The following is a 23745-nucleotide window of genomic DNA, read 5'->3' as shown; positions in this document are numbered from 1 at the left end:
CATGATATTGCTAAGTATAAAGGAAACAATTATGGCGATTGGACATGTGCAACACCTGTGACGATGTGGGGAATTATAAGAGGTTTTCTGAGCTTTCAGGTACCCATAGAAAATTAGGGGAAGTGGATCTGTACCTTAAAACATTCCCTAATTGGAAATAGTGTAGGACAATATTACACATTAATATGTTACCTGCACAGGAGGTTGAAGATCTCTGGGGGAGGAGTGACCTTCAGAGCTTGTTATGCCGCCTTTGTGGCAAAGATACTGAAACCTTAAACCACCTAGTATTGTATTGTGAATTCCTGCTTTGTCATCGTAACCTTAGTTTAGATCGGTTTGTGAAAAATTTGGTACTCTCCCTTATGAATTCTTATGGCATGGCTTAATGATGTCTATGGGCCTCATTACACGGTAAGGGATTACCGGCACCGGTAAGGGCACCGGTGCCGGAAATCCCCTACCGCCCGAGGTCCCTCAGCGGGTCCCGTCCTTAACGTGTGGTCTGCCCAGGCGTTATGGACGGTTCCCGCTGAGGGACCTCAGAGCTAATAACGGTACTGCAAATTGCGGTACCATTATTAGCTCCTTCCCCATTCCCATTGAGCCGTATGGGGGCTCAAATGGGAATGGGGAATGGTTCCCGGAATGGGTACTTACCGGTCCCGCAAAGGTCGGAATAGACCGGTAAGTCCCTATTCCGGGAACCCGGACTCCGACAGCGGTAGGGGGTAGCCATGGCGCTAATAGCGCCATGGCTACCGCCTACCGTGTAATGAGGCCCTATATCTACTGCACTTAGAAATGCACATTATCATTTTCGTTATGAGAGTACATTTAATATAATTCGTGTTATCATGAAAGTAAACAGAATTTTAATAGTTTCCAATTTTCATGTTTATTTGTTTTAGGAGAGTGCCCTTCATTTTTTAGGATTTTAGTGAAATTGTAATGTATATATTTTTTTTTATTTTGTATTTTTTTTTTATTTACGAGGTTTAATCACCATAGTGATTTTTACAAGAGACCAGCAATCTTGACACTTAAAGAAAAAAAAGATGGAAAAATGTAGATGAAACAGCAGAAGAAGGACAAGAATGAAGTAAAAATGGACACAGATTTAAAACACAAAGACTTATGTTTTACAGAGTCTTGCGCCCCCTAGATCACAGTCCCATGTGTTTTTCCTGAGCTCTAGGTCTCGGGCAAGAGCTCCATTAGTTTATCGTTGAAAATTAAGTCCAAGATTTCTGCCACAGCTATCGGCCGTGATGGTCTGAGGCACCCTATTAACCACTCCAACCACAATTCTTCTGCCAAATAAGCTTTCTGCAAATGGTGGGACAAGTATGGGGTTCTGTAGTGGCTAGTACCCGGGCAAGATAGTAAGAGGTGCCGAAGCGTTTCTATAGTTGACTGTGAGTTGCAAAAACGACAACTGTTAGTCTCAGAGACTCCTCTTATATTTAGGATCTCATTTGAAGGCAAAAGGTTCAGTCTAGCTCGAAGAAGGATTGATCTTGTTTTCCTATTTGGGTGCTTCTTTAGAAATGGTTGAACCTTGTTAAGTTTTCTGACCGTTGGAGGCAAGTGCTGGGTCAGTTTATAGGTGGAGGCTTTCTCCAGAGTGGCGATCCAGTCTGTTTCATTAAGCCGTTTTTTTGTTTTAGTTGGATTTAAAACTAGTTCTTCAATTGAGCTGCCACAGTCCACTAGATTTAGGTTACATTTGGTCTCCCAAATGGCCAGCATTTTGCACTGGCCTAGGCTCAGCTCTTATAGTACTAGGGCGAAGATCGCTGGACTAGATGGATCCTTAATTTTCCGATACAACATTATGGTGGCTCTAGTTACAATTGCCTCCAAAGATGATAATGACAGTTCTCGTCTGATTAACACTATCGGCGTGGATTTCAGAAGGTTAAGTACTGAGCGCCAAAACAGGCTTTTCAGTCTAGGCCATATTGAATGTGGGAGAGATGGCATAGCGTCAGCTCCGTATGCGATTGTCGGAATCACTTTCCCCCGATAGAATTTAAGTAGTGGAATATGTGAAAAACGACCATATTTCCTGTCCAAAATGTTAGCTTGCGAAATGAGATTTCTCATCATCGCATGCAAATGTAGTTGCATTGCTGTGTCTTTTTTTTGAGGAGTCGATCAGGACCCCAAGGTATTTAAAGTCCAGAACCTGTTCCACTTTCTCTCCTTCCAAAAACCAGATCGGATTGCCTCTTTTTCGGCTCTTTTTTTCAAAAACCATTATCTTTATTTTAAGCTTGTTGACTTCTAGATCGTTGTCTGCAGTGTACTTGGTTAATAAAACGAGCTGGCGTTGTAGACCTATTGGCGTTTGATCCAGTTGTATTAGATCATCTGCGTAAAGGATTCGTGGGACTTTCGCTTGTCCAATTGCTGGAGGAAAAGATCTTGTCTCAGCATTTGCTTCCTTACAGTCAACAAAGTATGCGAGAAAGAGAGCCGGAGCAAGGGGACAACCCTGTTTGACTCCTCTAGAGGTTGGGATCATAGACGATAACAGTCCCCTTGAGCTCAGCCGAACTTGCACACTGGTATTTGTGTGTAAAGCTTGTAAAGGTCCCAAGATCTCCGCCGGACAGTTCCAGTCGACTAGTTTCTTCCAGAGTTTCGATCTGCTGACTAAGTCGAAGGCCTGGGTAAGGTCTATGAACGCTAGGTAGATTTTCTGATCTCCTTTCCAGACTTTTGCTTTTAGTATACTGAGTAGCAGAATATTAATGCTAGTTCCCATTCCCTTTTTGAACCCTGATTGCAAGGGGTCTCCACAAGGAGCTTTTTTCGCCCAGAGATGGAATTGTTTCAAAAGCAAACTGCCATAGACCTTCCCAATAACGTCCAATAATGCCACAGGTTGAAAATTCCTAGGATCATCCTTGCGTCCTTTTTTAAAGATAGGTATAATCACTGCTGAAGTCCAGGAGGGCGGGATCTTCCTTTGAATGCTGCATCTTTTGAAGATTAAGCCCAGTAGATTTGCCCAATCCACTGGAGCAGATTTTAAGTTCTCATTAGACAAGCCGTCGGGCCCTGGAACCCTGAAGTTTTTCAACTTTGTTATAGTTGACAGTATGTCGGTTGTATCGTGAAGATCCACCCAGGGGGCAGTTGATTGGGCCAGTGGAGATGGTAAGGTCGACTCTGGAGTTTTAAAGAATGTTGCATGAAATTGTGTCCAAGTAGATTCCGCAATGCCATTCGACAAGATTGTTTCTGTCGCTTTGCCCCGTGGATTGATCAGTTTCCAAAAGTCTCTGGAATTGCTATTGTAAATTTGCTTTAACATAGCCTCTGAGCCCTGTTGGTAGAGGACAAGTGGATATGATCTTAGCCAAGCCTTATAGCTCCTTACCACCTCTTTTGCTTGAGTTCTATTGGTTATAGGTTAAAGGATCGAAAAAAAAGGGTCGAATGACAAAAGGATTGACTCAAAAGGATGTAATACAAAAGGGCCGAATTTTTTTTTTTTTCATTTTATTTTTTTTGGGGGGGGGTGGTCCCCCACCCAAACCCCCTTTTTTGTGGTAAAAAACACTTTTTTCCAAAACGGAAACCAAAAAATATATATATTTTTTAAAAAAATGTCAACCCTTTTGTATTCGATTCTTTGGAGTCGATCCTATGACATTTGATCCTTTGGCATTCGATCCTTTAACTGGACACCAGTTCTATTTAGTTCTGTTTTTTGACATGCAGCTGTTCTTTTGGCCCTTTGGACTGTGTTGCGGTTTGCCGACAGGAGAGCGTCAAAAGTATGAATGTAACAGGTCTCCTCAGGAGTGGTGTGCTTAGAACCTAAGTTGGTGATTCTAAATGGTTCTAAGATCGGTCTATAATCCACTTCAGAGCGGTTTTCCAAGTTCGCGTAGGAATCTGATATGGCTCGGATGTTATTTGGAGGAACCCGTAAACTGTTTCCCTTGCCTACTGGTTCGACGTCATCCAAATAGTAAAAGTTGGCTGGCTTTGCAGATGCCCATTTAATATAGAGCAAATTATGGTCGCTTTGAGCTCTTTGTTGAACATGTGTTTCTAACAGGTTGGCAAGGAATGACTGTGAGGCGAAGATATAGTCAATGGTGAAATTTGCCAAGCCGCGCTTCCATGTTGGTATTTTGCAATTTTGAGCAAGAAGAGTGGCCGTGTTGAATATATTTCTCAATGCCATTAGCTTAGACCACTCCTTCCCATGTTGAAAGGCCCAGGAGGCTGTAAATTTGGCTGACTCTGGCTTGTTCAGGGAGCAATTGATATTGAGGTCTCCACAAATGATTATATCGAAAAACTTCAGCTCTGAGTGAGGAGAGTCCAATATAGATGTTACCAAACCAAACAGTGAGCCTCTTTGGATTCCCTTTGGGTTCCAATAGATGTTTATGATAAGGAGAGGCGTAGAGGCTAAAGATCCTGTTCCAATGTCTCTGTGCAACCATGAAAGTAGAACGCTAGGACAAACTGTGACTCCGAAATGACTTTTACAAGCTGTAGACCACTTCCCAGGTGGATTTCAATCATCAAGCCCAAAGATGGACGGCCTTTTTCTCCTGACAGTGCCGCTGGAAAGGCTATTTCAAAACCATCTAGGTTTGTTTTTCTTTCAACCACAACTCCTGTAGACACAGAATGTCATATCCACCTAGGTTGATCTCTCCTGGGGCCGTTAGATGTAGAAAGCCCCTAGTGTACCAGCAAGCTAAGGAGAGAGAATAAATCGAAAGAGGGATAGGGGTCCGTGATGGTGGCTATTTATGTAGTCTTGATGACAATGCTTTCGGAAGCAACGACCATGTTTGATTCTGTAAATCTGGTTTAAGGGAGTCAGCATTCTTCTGACTGTTAAGTCCTGCACTAACGCCACCGGATCCTTATGGCTTTTGGCCAGACCATCTGGCCGATGGAGTGAATCTTCCCTTTGTAAATGCATACGCGCTGTATCTGGTGTATAGCCTGAAGGCAACCTTGGTCGGAGGCCTTTCCTTGGTGAAGACGAGGCTACTTGTGTAGTTGTGAGTCAGCGATCTGCCCCCCTTTTTTGGGAACCAGAACGTGAATTGTCCTCCGAATAGGGTCTCGTTCTATGCTCTAGCGCATGACTCCGCTCATCAGTGTGGTCTGGCAATGCGTGTTCGTTCATTTTTAGACATGTTAGCTCAAATCCTTATTTTTAAAGCGAATCTGCAGCCTTAGCTAAAACGGCATCCACCTCATTGGATGTTGTATAAAGAAAGCAAGATGCTTTTTGGCCCTCATGGGATGGTTCAACTGTCCTGAAATCGTCAGATTTGATAGATCTTAGAGGTGAAATACTGTACATGAAGTTCATCACCGTGCGTCTATTCAGGACTATATATTTTTGGTTGCCTGATCATTGGCGCAATTTAAAGGTGGGACTCACCCTGTTCCTGGAGCGCTCGTGATGATGAGGTTTCTCTTGTTGTGTATTTTTAGAAGATCGCCTTTGCACATGTGTGGCATAATGAGGTCTCCTGTGATGTTTATCCGAACTAGGAGCAACGTGACCAGTGTCCTCCATCGTTCTAGGCGTGTGAACCCTCAAGGTGTATTTAGTCACTGTATGATGAGTAGTTGCTTCTGACACAGGCGCTCGCTGTGGCAATTCTTGTCTGTGTGGATTAGGCCGGGTCACGATAGTATCTGGGAGGTTTTTAAAATGGTCACTCAGAGAGCGAAAACTGGAAAGATCTACTGTAATAGTTTGTAGAGTCGTCGGGACGCTACTAAGAAGGTGTGTAGCGGCACTTAGCTGGCGATCATTGGTAGTTTCGAGATGTTGGCTTAAGTCCATCGACTCCTTATGGCCAAGAAAGTCATTCATTGTTTTAGGAGAATGTAAATTATTGGGATTAGCTTCCTGAGAAATTAGAGGTTCCTTCAGCTACACACCTTCCGCACCACCAAGTGCGCCTTTGTTTTGTGTGATCTCAGGAGATGTCGTCAGGGCCTTCTTTGGCACCAGTGGGGCTGGTTTGAGCATAGAGGCAAGTTTTAGGCACACCTGGGGAATAGTGGCCTGGTTGTTGCTTGCCATTGTAAGACTAGCACTACTGCCAACAGGGAGGGTAGCTAGCATTGATTTTTTTCTCAGTTGCCTGTCTTGCCACCTTATTCTCTTTGCTAGTAGGCATGTCGTCCAACCACAACACATCGTTGTCCAGGAGTGTAGGCTTTGCTAGTTTAGATTTATTCACCAAGGAACTTACTGGCCCCGAGGGGCGAGGTAAGAAAGCTTTGGGCTTTGTTCCGCAATGGTTATGAGGGTTGGCAGACACGGTTGAGTCTTGTGGCTCTGTTTGCGTACTTAGGTCTGTAGATGTCCGATGACCTAAGGATGATGTATTGTTGCCGGTGACTCCAAGGATGTTCGGTTGGATTACATGAGGCAAGGTGCATGGATTATTATTGCAGCGTTCCAAGGCGTTGATATAGCCTTCCAAGTAGATGAGTTTAGAGTTCATCATTGCCAAGATAGAAGTGTGATCTTTAAGAGAGTCATTAATCGCTTCGTACAGCTTGCAAAAAGGTGCTAACGCTATAGTAACTGAGGACATGATAGATAAAATGTCGATTTTCTTAGTTGGAGTATCTTTAGAGTTATGATATGATATGATATGATAGTTTATTTATATAGTGCCTATACACAATGTGTTTCAAAGCACTTCAAGGCAAGGGAGGGAACAAGGGAAAATACAACGACATTCTTACAAGCCATGAACAGTAGGGATGTGAAATTAACTATCGTACTCAGCCTGACGACATTTCAGATAGTGCAAGAGCTAAGACATAGATAAGGAAGGGCGGTGGAGAGTGGGAAGGAAATGGAAACAGCCAGGAGACTACCGTACTAAGCCTGACAACATTTCTGGTAGAGCTGGAGAAAAACAAAAGGTGAGGGAGAGGGGTGCAGAAAGGGAGGGGAGGAACAAAACAAGTGACTATCGTACTAGGCCTGACAACGTTTCAGATAGTGCTGGAGGGAGGGGGGGGGCAGTAAGGGGATGGGGGAGCGACAGACGAGGTTGCTATCAAGAAAGAAAGAAGAAGAAAGTAAGGGTTGAGGGGAGGAGATAGGAAAAAGGAGAAGCAAGAGGGGAGAGCGAATACAATTGCAGAAGTCAGTAGTAACACATAATGTTGCAAGCCAGGATACAAGATAAAGATGGAAACAGCATGATTCAGGGCCACCATGAGTACAAGATGCAAAGGAAGTACAGCATGAGAGTTGGGAAAGGGTGACGCACCACGAATCAATGAAGTCCAAAAAAACAAAAAAGTAAAATCCAGCATTGGCCACAAGACGGTGATAGTGAAACCAGAATGTATCAGGACAGACTCCTGTGTGCGGGAAGGGGGGGCACAAGGGAACAACATGGGGGGGGGCAGAGAGGGTGGAGATGGCCTGTGGGGACAGAGGGTGTAAACACGTGTTGGTGCATGCTTACCTGCTGTCTAAGCAGGGGGTCGGACCCTGGATCCTCCTTGTCCGAACAGGTCCAAACAAGAATCGCTCTTTTCTTTGACAGCCTTTCACTTTGGACACCCCGGTGAGAGACACCCTTGATCGAAGAGTTAAGAACAGGAAGGGAGAGGCAGGGCTAAGAAGGTGGGTGGTGCTTAGGCCAGGTGACCTAGATCCACTTACACCTGCTCCCTAGCTGCAAAGGAAAAGAGGCTGGAGGACTCCTTAAGTAGGGAAAAGAGCAGCAAGCAGGAAGGCACCAGGTGGGCAGGGCTTGCTAAGTGGTGAAAAAGAGCGGCAACCAGGAAGGCACCAGATGGGTGCGGCTTAGGCCAGGTGACCTAGATCCAATTACACCTGCTCCCCAGCTGCAAAGGAAAAGAGGCTGGAGGACTCCTTAAGTAGGGAAAAGAGCGGCAAGCAGGAAGGCACCAGGTGGGCGGGGCTTGCTAAGTGGTGAAAAAGAGCGGCAACCAGGAAGGCACCAGATGGACAGGGCTTAGACCAGGTGACCTAGATCCACTTACGCCTGCTCCCCAGCTACAAAGGAAAAGAGGCTGGACGACTCCTTAAGTAGGGAAAAGAGCAGCAAGCAGGAAGGCACCAGGTGGCCGGGGCTTAGGCCAGGTGACCTAGATCCACTTACACCTGCTCCCCAGCTGTAAAGGAAAAGAGGCTGGAGGACTCCTTAAGTAGGGAAAAGAGCCGCAAGCAGGAAGGCACCAGGTGGGCAGGGCTTACTAAGTGGTGAAAAAGAGTGGCAACCAGGAAGGCACCAGATGGGTGCGGCTTAGGCCAGGTGACCTAGATTCACTTAAACCTGCTCCCCAGCTGCAAAGGAAAAGAGGCTGGAGGACTCCTTAAGTAGGGAAAGGAGCGGCAAGCAGGAAGGCACCAGGTGGGCGGGGCTTGCTAAGTGGTGAAAAAGAGCGACAACCAGGAAGGCACCAGATGGACAGGGCTTAGACCAGGTGACCTAGATCCACTTACGTCTGCTCCCCAGCTACAAAGGAAAAGAGGCTGGACGACTCCTTAAGTAGGGAAAAGAGCAGCAAGCAGGAAGGCACCAGGTGGCCGGGGCTTAGGCCAGGTGACCTAGATCCACTTACACCTGCTCACCAGCTGTAAAGGAAAAGAGGCTGGAGGACTCCTTAAGTAGGGAAAAGAGCCGCAAGCAGGAAGGCACCAGGTGGGCGAGGCTTGCTGAGTGGTGAAAAAGAGCGGCAGCCAGGAAGGCACCAGATGGGCGGGGCTTAGGCCAGGTGATCTAGATCCACTTACACCTGCTCCCCAGCTGCAAAGGAAAAGAGGCTGGAGGACTCCTTAAGTAGGCAAAAGAGCGGCAAGCTCTTACAGTTGGTGTAAGATACGTCACTCGATCTTCTGTTGTTAGAGGATCGCAAAGGCGAAGATGGCAATCCAGGTTGTGGGGGTTGTGAGAAGTTATACTGTGATTGGATAAGTGGAGGAGCCGTATCCAAAGGCTCTTCAAGGCCCTGCTCCTTCCTTTTAGGAAGCGATTGTATAACGCAGTCCGGAGGAGCAGGGTTAATGGTATGTGCATCAAGGATCTCCGGGCGACCCGGGTTTAAAGATAGTAAAACTGTCCTATCCAAGAGCCGGGGATGGCTTGTATGAGCTGGTCCTGTGTCTGTTGAAGAGTCTGCCTTGGGTTCTGATTGAACTTTTGACACAGATAGTGGGCTTGAGAAAGATGAAGGGCTATTGGGACCTCTAACTTGTGTAGGTGAATTAGCAGAGGAAGTCTGGTTTCGTTGAGCCGGCTTAGGGTTTAGAGTCATTGGTTGGTCCAAGGCCCTCGGCTCCTTGGGCATAGGCTTTTGAACCGATAGTAGGGGCTCTGGAGGGTCGCCTATGTGCCCTCTTAAATTGCTTGATGAATCCCGACCAGAATTAGGTGGGTCACTAGGTGGTTGAAGATGCTACCAGAGGCTCGAGGAGTGCCTCCAGTAAATCAGCGTCCGAAATCTCATTTGGCCCATTTTGCTTCTGTTTAGATTGTCTTTGGAAGCAATGTTTAAGAGAATTCTCTAAGATCACACTTGTTGAAGGTTTTGACAAGGGGCCCTTCTTCTGAGACTTTTTTATGTACGCTCTTTTAGTATGGATTAGCAGATCTTTCCTTGAAGAAGAAAGGCAAGAAGGAATATCATGCAAGTTGCAAGTTGGTACACCTCGCTTGGCTCCCTCTTTCCAGTTCTGACATGGGCTGAGGGCTGCTTCCAAACACACTTTGGCGAGGCCGTGAGACATGAGTGTCTAAATTAAAGTCATTTAGAGCCAGTCCCGAGCAGTCAATGCCAGTGCATAAGGTGGATGCAGGCAATGCGGCATGTAGTGGCAAGGGTTGCTCATGGATCTGAGTATGTACGATTTGGTCCGCCGTGTGGCGCTGTTGAGATAACGCCGCAAAAGTCTTCATATCCGATGCCTTCCCGATCTCACTGGTTTGCCTGTCGGCATCAGGGGAGTCGACTTGATCTTGGGCTTCCGGTGTTGTGGGATCTACGATAAGGGAACTTTGCTGGGCTTCAGACGCCTGCTGCGCTGCTCTGGTCGCTTCGTCTGCTGAATTATCCACGGCTCCCCCCGTCCACCAGCCGTCCACCAGCAAGGGCGGCCCACCCCCCTCCGAGGGATGGCCTCTCTATGCCATAGGCGAGCGGGGAAGGGGCCGCCGGCACCAGCTCAGCGGACCCGCTCTCATTTGGCTCCTGGACAACATCTCCGGGGCATGTCTGCGACCAGATGGTCGACGGGACCAGTAAGGAGTCCGTAACTGCGAACTTGGTAAGTCCGAGTGTATCTTGTGGCCAGCTACTCAGCAATTGTTTTAATTTTTGTTTATGTTTGTCTGGTTTAGAAACCAGCGCCCGTTTAGTAGGTAGATTTTGCAGCATGCCACCCGGCCGTTTTAGAGAAGATGAAGGGCCAGATTGGGGAGCTGCAAACGTACTATGTTTGATGTAGAAGAAGCTTCAGTATAGTCTGTGCGAGAGCTGCGCAATCTACGCCGCTCCTCATCATGATGAGGCGTCTCAGGATGAGGCATGTTTAGCCGAGAGACCAGGGGTTCACCACCATCCGCCCCAGCCGCCATTAGACTGCCACAGACTGCCCACACTCACACCACTCCACTCCGCTCCACTTGCTGACTGCAGTATGTGTAGAGAAGGTACGAGAAATTGACACTGTAGAAAGACTGAGAGGGACTGCCACAGACTGCCCACTCTCACACCGCTCCGCTCTGCTTGCTGACTGCAGTATTTCTAGAGAAGGCTCCAGAAACTGACACTGTAGAAAGTCTGAGAGGGACTGCCACCGACTGCACACTCTCACACCACTCCGCTAATCTATAATTATTAAGAAGTGTTGGGGTTGGATTTTATGGTTCTTATATTTAATCAAGGATGTACTGTTTGTGTAAGGTTTTAAATTAAAAACAATGTGCACAATAAAAAAAGAAAGGGGCAATGTAAGGCAATTGGGGGACTTAAATCCTTCTTAATGACCCTCAGATGGGTCCAAAGTCTGTGGTTCTACAGACCGTGTAGTGCGTTGATGCACATACTTTTTACTATAGCTGTTTGATCTTTTACTTTTATCAGTATTGTCTGGAATGCAGCATGCTGGCGCTCTACAAAACACCAAAACAAACAGGTAGAGACAGGGATAGGTGTTCATTGTTAGAATGACTCCTGAAGGCGGCTGAGAAAGGAGGAGAGAAAAATACATATTTTTATTGTCAGGGGTCAAGTCCTAAAAAGTGGGGGGACTCATTAACATACCAATTGAATGTGGCATCACCAGAAATTAGCATATCAGGGTGCCCTCTGAAAAAAATGTGGGTGGACTGTCCAGCCTCGACTTGAGCCCTGTTTTATTGTAAATATCGACTGTATGTGTTAAATGACTTTAGAAAACTCCAAGTAAATAAATAAATAAATGCATAGCAGATATTATTGACCTATTAAGGGAAGTCACTATATCTGGCAGTTATAACGGCACACACGGAGACTGATTCAGCTACCCCAAACAATCCCACCAACACTTTAGCCCACCCCTTAATTACTGCAATGTACCACAGTGGTGTGGTATTATCGACATATTGGCAATCACCCCACTACCTGAGAGGTTGTCATTGGCAGGTGCACTGGCCATAGGAGTATGAAGGGAGGATAAGGGGAGCTATGAGAGAGCATGTTAGAGGTGGGGGCCAGAGGAGTAAGGAACCTGTATGCCAGTCGGACCCAGATCAGGACAGAACCGCATCAGGGGAGACTACGCAAGCTGAGCGCATCAATTCAGGATAGAGACGCAAACTAACCAACCCTACTAACAATTTCCCTTTCTGCATACACCTCTCAAACTCCAAACCAAACACAACCAAAACCTACAGCACAACAAACCGCACAAACTTCACTACATCGCAACAACAAAGCAAAATCACACAAAAACACACATGGCCTTGCACAACAGTACATGATGACTACCGGCCGCAAACACCCCAGGCCCAGCCAACGGACCCACCGGGCTGAGGCCGCCAACAGCACATCACTGCTCTCTTGCACTTTTCCTGCTTCCTCCCACTAACCAACCTGCCCTCCTCTTTCAAAGACGCCAGAGCACCAGGGGACCACTCTGGTGGTGATAGTGCGCGAGCTAAGACATAGATAAGGAAGGGATGCTGCAAAAATATGTAGAATTATTACTTCATTGCACATATATATTGCATCCCTGAGTCAGGAAGTGGAGGAATTCAACGAAAGCTCACAAATAAGCTAAAAAAAAGACTTGTTTTCGCGTGTGTGTGTGTGAGAGAGAGAGAGAGAGAGAGAGAGAGAGAGAGAGAGAGAGAAGTCAGCTCCATTTTGTCTGGTTATGACTCTGCTGTTGCCCCCACCCCATGGATCAGTAAGTATAAGCTACCTGCAGAGCAAAGGAAATGCTGGCCGAAACATGCAGTTTCCCTGCAAAAATCGCTTGTTTTTTCGTATATGCAATTGAAGTATGTCGTCAAAACGTGAAATATTGCCTGAAAACCCCTGAAGAGCTTGCGAATCATCAGCGGAGTATTTGAAAATAGTTACTCTCTGCTGACCAATTACAGGGGCACCAAAGATACTAATGAAGCATAGGCCACAAATCCAAGACTAAAGGAGGCCAGCAAAATAAATTAATAAAGACGGTGTTGCCAACTTGAGGGGCTTCATGAATCAAACTTTGCCAGCGCCTTCGTCTAGTCACGGTTGCCTGAGGAACAAGGCATGCTGAAACACTCCCTTTATTATTCGTTGAAAGTGGAACTTATTGGCCGTTACATGCACTCATTCCGAAAGGCTCATAGCCCCAGGCTGGAAGAGGCAGCCGCCAGCAAAAACACTTATACATTAAAAATGTGCGAGCCCTGAAGAAGGCCATCGATACAATCAGAAGTTCAGCGGAAACATGGTCTACAGCTCCTTGGCCAGCCTCCTGGCAAGGAGCAAGCATGCTCCAACATACGGCTGCACGCACCACCTACCAAGCCGCAGACCTATTTGTACATGTGTGAAAAATGGTAAATTTGCACAAAAGTTGTTAACCATAAATGCGCCTGCGCCGGTGTGGTGCATGCACTTCTTTAATTGCAGTTTTTGTTAGGTGTGAACATAGCAACCAAGGTGTGTCAGAACAGCATCAGCTTTAGCAGACAGTAGCAAAACGAGCTAATACTAAAAGGATTATATAAAAAGAAATATCGCACGAGGCAGAAAACAGGTGAAAAACAGGCATGAGAGGGGAACATAAGATGCCATTACAAGTGTAATGTTCTTCAGCACTGTTATGGGTTCAGTGTAAAGAAGGATTATCAATACGACATCTTCTAACTATGTAATTACTCACCTGTGTTTATTCCCATCTATCCAAGGCAGGCTCAGACTGGCCTATAGGGCAACAGGGCAATGCCCAAAGTGCAGTCCCAAAATACTCGTATGGAGCAGTTTTTGGGTCAAATTGCACCATTTTTATTTTGGCCAAAGTGGGCCAGTTCAACGAGTTACTTCACTGCCCAGCTAGCAGCATTGATCAGCGTTACTAAATATTCTTTAAAGTAAGCAATTTGAAATGCATTTGACCAAAAACCTCCTACTTGGGATTTGGGTACTATTCAAACAGTCTGCCACAAAAGGGTTGACTTGCCATTTGTGACTTGTAGCCACTTTTTCATTGGCGCCCAAGCAAATTGTATGCCCCTGTCCAAGTCATTTGGGGGTCGTCAGGGGTCGCACCTGTGACGCCTGTGGTCTCCGTTGCTACCCCTGTGGTCTCCCTTGCTACCCCTAAAAAAGAAGTGTTACTTTTTTTTTTAATGGTAGTTCCTGAGCTTTGGCCAGCACCATGGGGCTCTGTGTTTCTGGCGTGGCTGGCTTTCTTGTTGAGGCCTCTTAAAAAAACAGGGGGTTCCACAAGTGTAACACTTTGAGCGGTGACCCTAAATAATAAAGAATAGGAATAAACAATATTTTGTAATCCTGGAATTCTATACAATAATTGCTAGACTCATTAAAGGTTTATTTCAGGCACACTTCAGGGGGTGAGTCACTGATTTAGTCTGTTCTTAAACACCTCAAATTCACAATGCTGTCACAAACTAATAAAAAGCATTAAGAGTAGAATAGGCATCCGTTTCAGACTATGTATTTTACTTTTCGCAAGTTGCAGTTATAGCATGTTTTTTCTGCCGTTGTCTCTGTTACGATCACCACAATACATTCCATCTCAGTGTCATCAGTCACTTGACAAAATCCTTGTGCCTAAAAGCTTGTGTACAGTATAGAAATGTTTGACCATAGCACACAAAGTAGCCCTTCGTTTCATTGTGCCACAATGAATGCTTTGTTGTGATTTGTCTTTCTTTCCTATCTCCATGGCATGCTGTTCAGGATGTTTGCTTGCATGTGTGAGGTAACGAGCGACCAGAGTACGGGATGCCCTGTGAGTGCGCTGCTTTCTCTACACTACTCCAAATTCGTTAATACACAGTTTCAACCTTCCCAATGGTATGTATTTTGCCAACCTCTGAAGCATGAAAAGCATAAGTGCTATATAATAACGCATCATTATCGTTTGGCCCTGGATGTCTGCTTTCATTCACATTAATTTGGTAATATGAGCCTATACAAACTGATATCAACGATACATATGGCGATCCCTTCTTGTATGAAATGTATATCACATTACAGTGATATTGTGACCATGGCTTTTGTAGTGTACTTAGGAACTGTGATGCCACTTCCTGTTTTGTCAAGGTGTGAAAGGTCGTGTTCCATCACTTACTGTGATGTCATCAGAGGTCAAGGGTCGTGTGATGTCACTTCGCTACTCCGGGCCTTTTTATGAAATGACACCCCGAGTCCAACCGTGATCCTGAGGGTTGCATTGCACAAACCTTTCTTGCGCTTTTAAATGCAAATACAACTGCATTGAATGCTTTGATATCTGGCACCATTGGGAGCCCAATGATGCTGGAGAAGAAAATGTCGGTAATCTGGGTGGCAGAAAGCCAGTTTACAGAGGTAACTGACAGCACAGCTTCCTGGACTTCTTGTTCTGTTAACCGGCATTCTACAATCCGAACACTCTATTAACCTCCTTGTTAGACCCAACTCACTATGCAACGCAAATGCTGGGGCCCAGGCAGGGAGATCTAGTACTCGCCTGTTAGATGTGGTGTGTGCCAGCTGCAGCTTGAGGACGTTGTCACGACCCAAAATGCCCATATCATATAATCCCACTGACTAAACCTTTTCCCATGATATGCACGCATGATATACTTCAAACGTTGTGCTTTGAAGTCTGTGACAAATGTGAAAAGGCCTCCTATAACTTCTGACAGTCTAATACCTTGCTTCTCGATATCACTAATGATTTTTAGTTCAGGACATTAGGTAGCGCCTATCACCACCTATAAGCCGAACCTATTGCATTACAGTACATACAGGGAGAAATGGTATATGAGGAGTGACACAAAGCTTGTAGGTGTTGTTTGGGTATTTGCCCACCCATCACCTGCCCATAGTCATACTAATCCCTATGGCCATTCTCACCCGGTTCCTGCCCCTTGCCGCCCAAAACACATCCTCATGGGAACTCTTTGAGCTCCCTTTAATTAAGACTTACTGTCAAACTTTGCACTCAAAGTGCCTACCAGTGTTTTTTCAAAGCAGTCTTCCGAGAGTTAGTGACTTAATTGGAACTGTAAACACGCTACTGGTGTAATAAACATGTCTTAACCATGCCTGGCTTCAGCCACTCTATTTATAACCAATATGCGTGTTGTTCACTGAAGTCCTGTTGAAAAGAAGCATTGGCAAATACAATAATTTTGGTATACAGTGTTTATATCAAATCCTTTATATAGAATGCCCATATATCTAATATTTTAGAACAAAAACATTTATGTTGAATGCATTTGGCGGTGGGGTAAAGGATTAAATATTTTTGGGAAACAGTCAGTGTGGTTTTTAGGGATGGAAAAAAGGGTTTAACGGGGGACCCCTCCAATATAAAAGTGTATTCACTATCAAAGTTTTCGTTATAAAATATTCAATGTATGGTCATTCAATATAAAGGTTTTAGGCAGACCCTCCATTTTATAGCGATTTTACGATCCAGCAAAAAGCAGCAAAAAATGGCGTTTTTTGTAAAAAAGCGCAAAAATAGCCATTTTTGCAAAAACACCCACAAAAATTGGCGTTTTGCAACAAAAAAAAATATATATATATATATACTCAAGGGGCCTTTTTCTCAACTCTTTTTTTTTGGACTCAAGAAATGAAATGTGCAAGCACATCTCATCACTTGAGCAAAAAAAAGGAGCAGTCCGATCCACAAAGGACATTTGAATGGACGCTTCTTGTATGCACCCATTCAGATGTCCTTTTTCACCCCTTTGCTTAAATCAGGGGGCGTTTCTGCGCATTTAAAAGCTCATCCCAAATTGACAAGCAAGATGCACTTTTAAATGTGCAGAAATTGTATGCCACCCTATGCGGCCACTTTAAATATGTACACGAGGGGTGCCACTGATTTACCGGGTCTTAACTGACCCTACTGACTCATGCAATACTTTAAAAAAATAAATAAAAAATCTGCTGTCTCACTAGCATTTCTGTTCCCCAAATGGGATAGATATGTGTTTTTATGGGTTGCATTTTACAGTGGCAGGACCCTTAAGGGCCAGTCACAGTGAAATGCACAGTGAGCCTGTAGACAATTGTCGGGAGAGCGCTTCCAACACACACATATTCAAGGTGGCTGGCCAGCGCTTCATTTGCGCTTCAGCTCAGCCCCTTGGAAATGCGCATGTAACCTTCGAGATTAAGGTGCCCTGCTCATTTCCAAAAATGGGTTATCTAAAAACAGCACAACCTCTGCTCTATTTTTAGATGCCCCATATTTTTAGGCCAAAATCTACAGTTTTCTTCAAAAATTGAACAATGGTCACAATATGTGAGAGAAAGGAGTGAGAGGGTGAGCTGTGGCGTGGTAGGCAAGAAAGTAAAGGGAGATCAGAGGGAGAGCAGTGGGTCAGAGGGGGAAGCAGTGGGCAAGAGAGCAGAGTGGATGCAACGGGGAGGTGGCCCAGAAATTGGAGAGAGAGTGGAGGTACAGAAAGTGGAAGGAACGTGGGCTGAGGGGTAGTAGTGGGCCAAAAGCAAAGAGAGGTTGGCTGGAAAGGCGAGGTAAGCTGCAGATCGGGAGAAATGATGAGGGAAGAGTGTGATAGAATAGGAGAAAGGATGAAAGGTGCAGAAGTAGCACACAAGAATGAAGGACTGTATACTGTGAGAGGAATTGGGGAGCTTACGGTTTGAGTTGGGTGTATGATTTGGAGTTTGGCAGGGACTAGAGAGTGCAAATTGTGACTTAAGACTGAGCGTGACGTTCAAAAATACAAGTTGTGATGGGGAATTGGTGAGACGTGTGAGGTGTGTTGGGTGAGAGAGGTGTGTGGGTGTTTGTGGGATTGGGGAACTTAGAAGGGGAATATTTTCAGCATTACAACTGATAATGATTAATAACTATTAAATAGGGATGCACATTAAACCAAAAAATGTAGGCAAAACAAACACTGTTCTGCCAACCCAGAGACATCCATGACTCTTCTTATTTGGTACAAAAGATACATATATTGACACCCTGGCTCTCTTGTAGCCTTGCACACAGCCTCTTTCCTGCAATTTACCAATCTTGCCCCCGCCAGTCAATGCAAATTGTGCTGCAAAATTGCTGCTATAAATAAAAGTTTGTGCTGCAAAATTTGCCATTTCATGCCGCAAAATCCTGGAGGGTCTGTTTAGGTATAAAGACATGTAACAAACAATTTTAGCTTGTGTATAAGTATTTGGCATTTTCCAGGCACTGCTATTAGATTCCCAAGTACTTGCACCATTTTGCACCTGCTACCATCAGTGGTCAGTTAATTACACTACAAAACGTCTACCATGATAAACCCATGTCTGTGGCTAGATATGGTATGGAGTTGTGGGGTTTTGGCAGGCTGCAGCTCATCCAGGTGGCTGAGAATTACTTTTTCAAGACCATTCTGGGGCAACCGGGGTCTGCTCCAAATTTTGCAGTCCATCAAGAGCTTGGCTGTCGGTTCTTGGCAGACTCGGTTGTGGCCCTACCGGTAATTCACTGGCTCAGAATCTGGAGAAACGCCAGAGCTACCCTGACTCAAGAACTAATTAGATATCTGGTGCCCAGAGACCCTTGTTCAAAAATTCCCTGGCTCAGGCATGTAAGGACGCTGCTGGCGGATGCAGGGGAAGGCCGTTGTTTTTATACATCAGCTCTGTTATCATCCAAGGCTGCAAACTCTGTGAGAGCAGGTGTGCTGCAGCATCTTCTGGCCAGAAGCCTGCCAACAGATCACACTCACTGATTACATCTCTGGGGCTTCAAAAATATCTGAGCTGGGCCGACCACCCGTCTCAACGCTTTCCTGTTTCAAGGGCCCGTTTTAACTGCATACACCTGAGAGCTGTGATGTCAGTCTGGCCCAAAGGGAGAACAGACCAGTCCTGCCTGAACTTTTCTATAATCAGGGAACACACCTTAAAACCCGTTGTGCAGGGCCGTGGCCTGCATCGCTACAAGCCCACACTACCTTATTTGTGACTGGTTGACTCTGTTCAGGTGGGGTGGGCTGTTCTAACATTTCTAAAGCGTGCCTCATCATTAAGAGAACCTTTATTAAGACTTGATTGTCCCTGATTCTGTTTTAAAGTGTATGTGATGATTTTATTTGTTTACTGTTTTTATGGCTATTGTGATGTTAATGGTTGTGTTTTTGTGGTATGCTATGTCCCACCGAAATACACTTTTTTCGATCAATACCACTATAGCAGTGCCTGGCAAGTGCCTTTTCTATGCATACACAAAAGCCCAAACTGTTGGCATGGCCAATGCTTGCTTTATATTCCTTCAGGTCTATTTGCTAATAACATGCTGATGATGACCTGGCATTAGTTTCCCTGCTCAGCATTTATGCAGTGATTGTTTGTTTTTTCTCTCTATGTATGTATCTACCCTGTGTGTTGCTGTTCCGCCACACTCATCTTCTCTGACCACCCTATTGCCTGCCTTTGTGCTGCAAACTAGCCAGCATATTACAAGTAGTGCGTTATAAAACACCAAATGAATGGGTGCAAAGGAAAAATCATAACTGAATGTTTTCTTACCACAATTCATGTTCAGCTTGTTCTTAAGAAATGGGATGATGATGCTACTATAACTGCTCTTTCAGAAATGTTTGCAGGCAACATTCCAAGGTCCACATTTAACATGTATTTTCAGTTGGATCTCTATTTTTCCCGCCGATATTGTGTTGCTCTTTATTTAAATGTGCGATGTTTTGACATAAAACGAATACGTGCATTTTACTTGTTGAGTGGGCCTGCTGGATACCATTTCTGCATATATTAGTTTGGGGAGAACCTTGATGGCTCGAACTGGCCTTAATAGCAATGCCAAACCTAGTTTCTACGAAAATCAACTGCAAAAATGGTCTCTTTCATGGCAGTTCTTGCAGAGAAGGGCCGGCTTGAATGAGCATCAAGTCAGCACTCCCTCTCCTCAATAGGTTGGATGTGTACTGGTAGGCAGTGTGTGGCGTGAAAAGTGTGCGCCGATGGGCGAGCCTGACACTGATGGACAGTGTAACACGCTCTCAGTGTAGAGCATTCCCAAGTAAATATCACACATGACTTTTGTAAAGTTCCATGTAACCAGCCTGACAGATAAGGGGCATATCGGCCACTTTTACTGGCTAAAAATAGGCAAATACTCCCTAAAAATAGGAAGTAAATATACTGCCAATGAAAAATGGGAAACAAACACGTAAGACCTTGTGCCTCTTCTGTGACCCTCACAGCTCCATGGATATGTTTGGACTAGTAGTGCACGTTGCAGCTCAGAAAGAAACGACTATTATTAGGGCCTGATCGGAAGAAGCAAATACGTATCTATTACTGTGTATGAATAACTAGATGCAAAGAAATAGTTATTACAAAAACATTTGCGTTTTACCTTTAAAATATATTTTTACGCGCTCGTAAAATACTCCTATTGGGAATTGGACTTACAGGTGTACTCTCTAAAAAAATCATTTTACTCCCAACTTTAAAAAATTGGGAGTAAAATACTCCCACTTCTAAATCTTATCTGGAGCCCTGCATGCAACCAAACTTCAAATATAGACATCTCGCACACACACGCACACAGGTTCCTGTAAACTAATCATTTCATAGGTGCTAAGTTAGGTGGTTTAGTGGTGACATTTCAGATTAATTATGCCAAAAGCCCAATAGATGCAGTTGGCACTCCAGAATAAATTCCTTAGTCTTGTGGATCCATATTTATCGATTTGAAAATAAGGAATGCAGTCACTGAGTGTCAAATCAGAATGAGTTATGTAGGGCAACATGTGTTTCACAAAGCAAAACACGCTGGCTTGAAAAAAACACCTTTTGACACTCAAGAAGCATATGGGTCAGTGGGCACTGCCGCTAGGAGTAGCGATTGCCCAAGCAGTGCCAGGGGTACCGAAGAGTATGCTAACAAATGGTAACGCTGGCAATCCCTGTGGTACCTCTGTCACTGCGGAACCCCTAATTTATGTTCATATAAATAAGGATTGGAATGACTTTTTAAGGGCCTTCATGCAGGTAATCATGGTACTTTTTTTCTTAGTCATTCCAAAAGAATTGTCATGGAAAGTGTGGTCCTATGACCCTTTTGAAGTGTAGTAGCTTTCTATGATAACCTTGTTTGCCTCCCAGGCCATGCGAAACAGAAATGCATAAAGTCAAGTTCCGTTATTACATTTTACAGGGCATTTATAGGGCACACATCTTCCCTTTTGCGTGGTCTCTTGGCGCTGTAATGGGTTACACAACCTCACCCTCCAACCTCCACCTCTCTGCTGTCCATAGAAACACGGCCCTAATAGGCTTTGAGCACTTACCCGAAACCAAGGTCAGTACCAGGAGTCCATGACATATGAGCTGCCAGGTAGCCATGCTGCAGTGCGTGCACTCTGTGTGCAATGCTCTCAAGCCACAGCTGCCTTCTTCCAAACGTTGAGCTCTCCCCTGTTTGACCTGCACTTCCCCGCCTGTGTATTTTCTGCGCTATCGCCAGCCCACTTCCTTCAAGGGGAAATGTTAGCGAATGTGTTTCACACTTACTTGCAGAAAATGCGTAATCAAAGTTCTAAGTAGTTAGCAAGTCCATGGTGCGGCAGTGCCTGTTCGATTTGTAAGCCTGTCCTGCTAATGCCGCCACTGCGCGCTCTCCAAGTCTTCACCGCAGTGGTCCTCTATTCAGTACTCTGGCCCTCCCTGAAATCTACTGACCTTCGCTGCAATGTACTGATACAGACAGGGGGCCCAATTCATTGAATTATTTGCCCGGAAAATAGGGTACTTGCGCGTGCAACTGCGCGCAAATCCGCTTTAGTCGATTCATGGAATCGAATGCGCAGAACTTTTCCTGGACTTGCATGGAGTTCGTGCTGGCTCGGCACATCTGTACGAGCCGTCGAGGGCCTTGTGCGAGACTCCACACAGAGCATGGGTATGGCTTGTGCATAGGGCTGGGAAGGGTCAGAACACCAAAAATGTGGAATAACTTGTGAAAAAGTGGGCGTTTCCGAGGGACATCCTGCAGGCAGTCCCTCGCACACCTACAATTGCACAACACGAGACATATGGATTCGATCGCGCAACCTCTCGGCCGGTAAATGGCCATGCAAGTACTTCATACGATCCGCCACCCGAAGGCAGGCTTAAGTACACTTGTGCGTATGATTTGCAGAATGGAGGTGGGGTTACATGTCGGATTTCGGGTGCGTGTACTCAACTGGGGTTCCGATGTAACTTAGGGTGCGCGTAAGCAGTAGAGCGGGGTGCAGGAACGGTTTACGGGGGTTTGCACGCAGATTTACCGAGTTTAGACCGAGTTATGATTTTTCATACACAGGTTGTCGGGGTGCCGGGAAAAAGTACTGAGGACCCTGCGCAGGGACCCCGAGATGCAGGTCTGCTTGCGGGGGAACCCCCGTACAGTTTTAAGGGTGCGTGTATTCGCGTCCAGGGGAGCGCGCAAAGGTAGCTGATCTGGCTCTTTATGCTTTGTGAGTGGGCGTGCCGGGGCGTTCTGGCCACGACTTGAGAATACGGTTACATTGCGCAATCAATTCCATGATATGCAGGGCGCGCATTTTTTATTCTGCGCGCCGGCTCGTGCAGTGTCCTTCTCGGCACGCAGACCTTGTGGGATTTCTGCGCATGTTTCCATGAATCGGGCCCAGAGACGTTTTTATGGGAGTGCAAAAAGGGCACTTGCCCTGGCCCCCACGTTGAAGGGGGGGGGCCTAAAAGGCGGCATGATCTAAAGAAGTGAGATTCCATTGTTGACCAGACTTAAATACCACAATTCGGGATATTTTATGGCGTGGTGCTGAGGCTCTTAACCTTTTTCCTGTCTGTTTTGACAGGTACATTCTGCCTTGATCAATTCATCATGTAATGCTTTCTGTGTTCACTGTGGTATACATAGTTTGTGTGCTCCTTACAGCAAAACTCCTTTAGCATTCTTTCCTTCCTGTGGGAATTATATTGACCATGTGCAATAGCCAAAGTTGAAATGCATATTGATACATTGAGTGACACAAATGGTTCAGATGTTATCCCAGTGTGTTTAGCACTCAGTGTGGAGATATGAGTTCATATGCAAGATTAGAATAGCACATTCCAGCAAGGCTGGCTGGCCCTTCACTATTTCTGAGGTTTATCAACCTGCCTGCAAACGTACTTGGTTTTGTAACACAACAGGTGATATTATCAGCAACGTACCTGCACCAGATAGGGGTTGCTATAAAAACTAACATAGCTGTACGGGGAAGGTCTAGAAATTGTTTTTTTCAGATCTGGGTTGTAAACCCTAGGCAGGCACCTCCAATGATGAGCATAAAGTGTTAGTCCAGAGGTGACTAAGTATCCAAATTCAAGACTGCGGAACCAAAGGGTTCATGATTGTATCCTGGCTTTGCCAGCAGACAATACAGTTATCCTGGTCAAATCATATAATATCTCTTACATTGCTGTGCTGTCTTCTGTGAGGTTTCCCTTCTCGCATGCTGGTGGCATCGTTTAGACCATTACCAGTGGCCGAAGTGTATGAAAATAAGTAATGGAACTATGTTCCCTGTTGGCCTGTCCCCACACCCCACAAACCCCATCACCAAGTCCCTGCACAATACAAACCCCCTGACAAAAGGACCTGCTATTTAAGGGAACGTTCACTGCACTGCACGGCAAGTTTCAACTTCTTCCTACACTTTTATTTTAAAACTAAACCGGAATGGTTTCTTTTTAATATAAAAGTATAGGAACCGTAAATCTTAATTAAACATATTAAAGGAGCAGTGCTTCCAACAGCTCCTGCCAACTTCGACCACCGCCTTTACTTGATCTTTCTTCTTATGTAGGCCATTTGAGTGGAAGGGGTGGTAGACAGAAGAGTACGGACCAGACGTTGCAGGCCTCTGGCAAGCATATTTTAGGGTCTGCTCCTTTGAAATGGAAACCGGTTTGCTTTTTTGTAAAAGTCAAAGGTTTTTCTGCACGTTTATATATGACAATTTCACAAGCCAG

The 23745-nt window shown here is 45.3% G+C and overlaps 1 protein-coding gene across 1 annotated transcript in view; it reads right to left on the bottom strand.

Annotated features, from left to right (window-relative positions):
- LOC138488333 (uncharacterized) overlaps positions 1-21174 on the bottom strand; it is a 478649-nt gene extending 457475 nt beyond the window's left edge. Inside the window, exon 1 of the mRNA XM_069615227.1 lies at positions 21054-21174. Within this exon, the coding sequence (XP_069471328.1) occupies positions 21054-21108 (55 nt within the window). The 5' untranslated portion in view covers positions 21109-21174. The remainder of the gene's footprint in view (positions 1-21053) is intronic.
- Between the last annotated feature and the right edge of the window lie 2571 nt (positions 21175-23745).

The sequence above is a fragment of the Ambystoma mexicanum genome, chromosome 9 (assembly GCF_040938575.1).
Source record: "Ambystoma mexicanum isolate Mex_15411 chromosome 9, UKY_AmexF1_1, whole genome shotgun sequence".
Lineage (NCBI taxonomy): Eukaryota > Metazoa > Chordata > Amphibia > Caudata > Ambystomatidae > Ambystoma > Ambystoma mexicanum.
The sequence above is the reverse complement of the archived record's forward strand: the minus strand, read 5'-3'. Positions and strand labels throughout refer to the sequence as shown.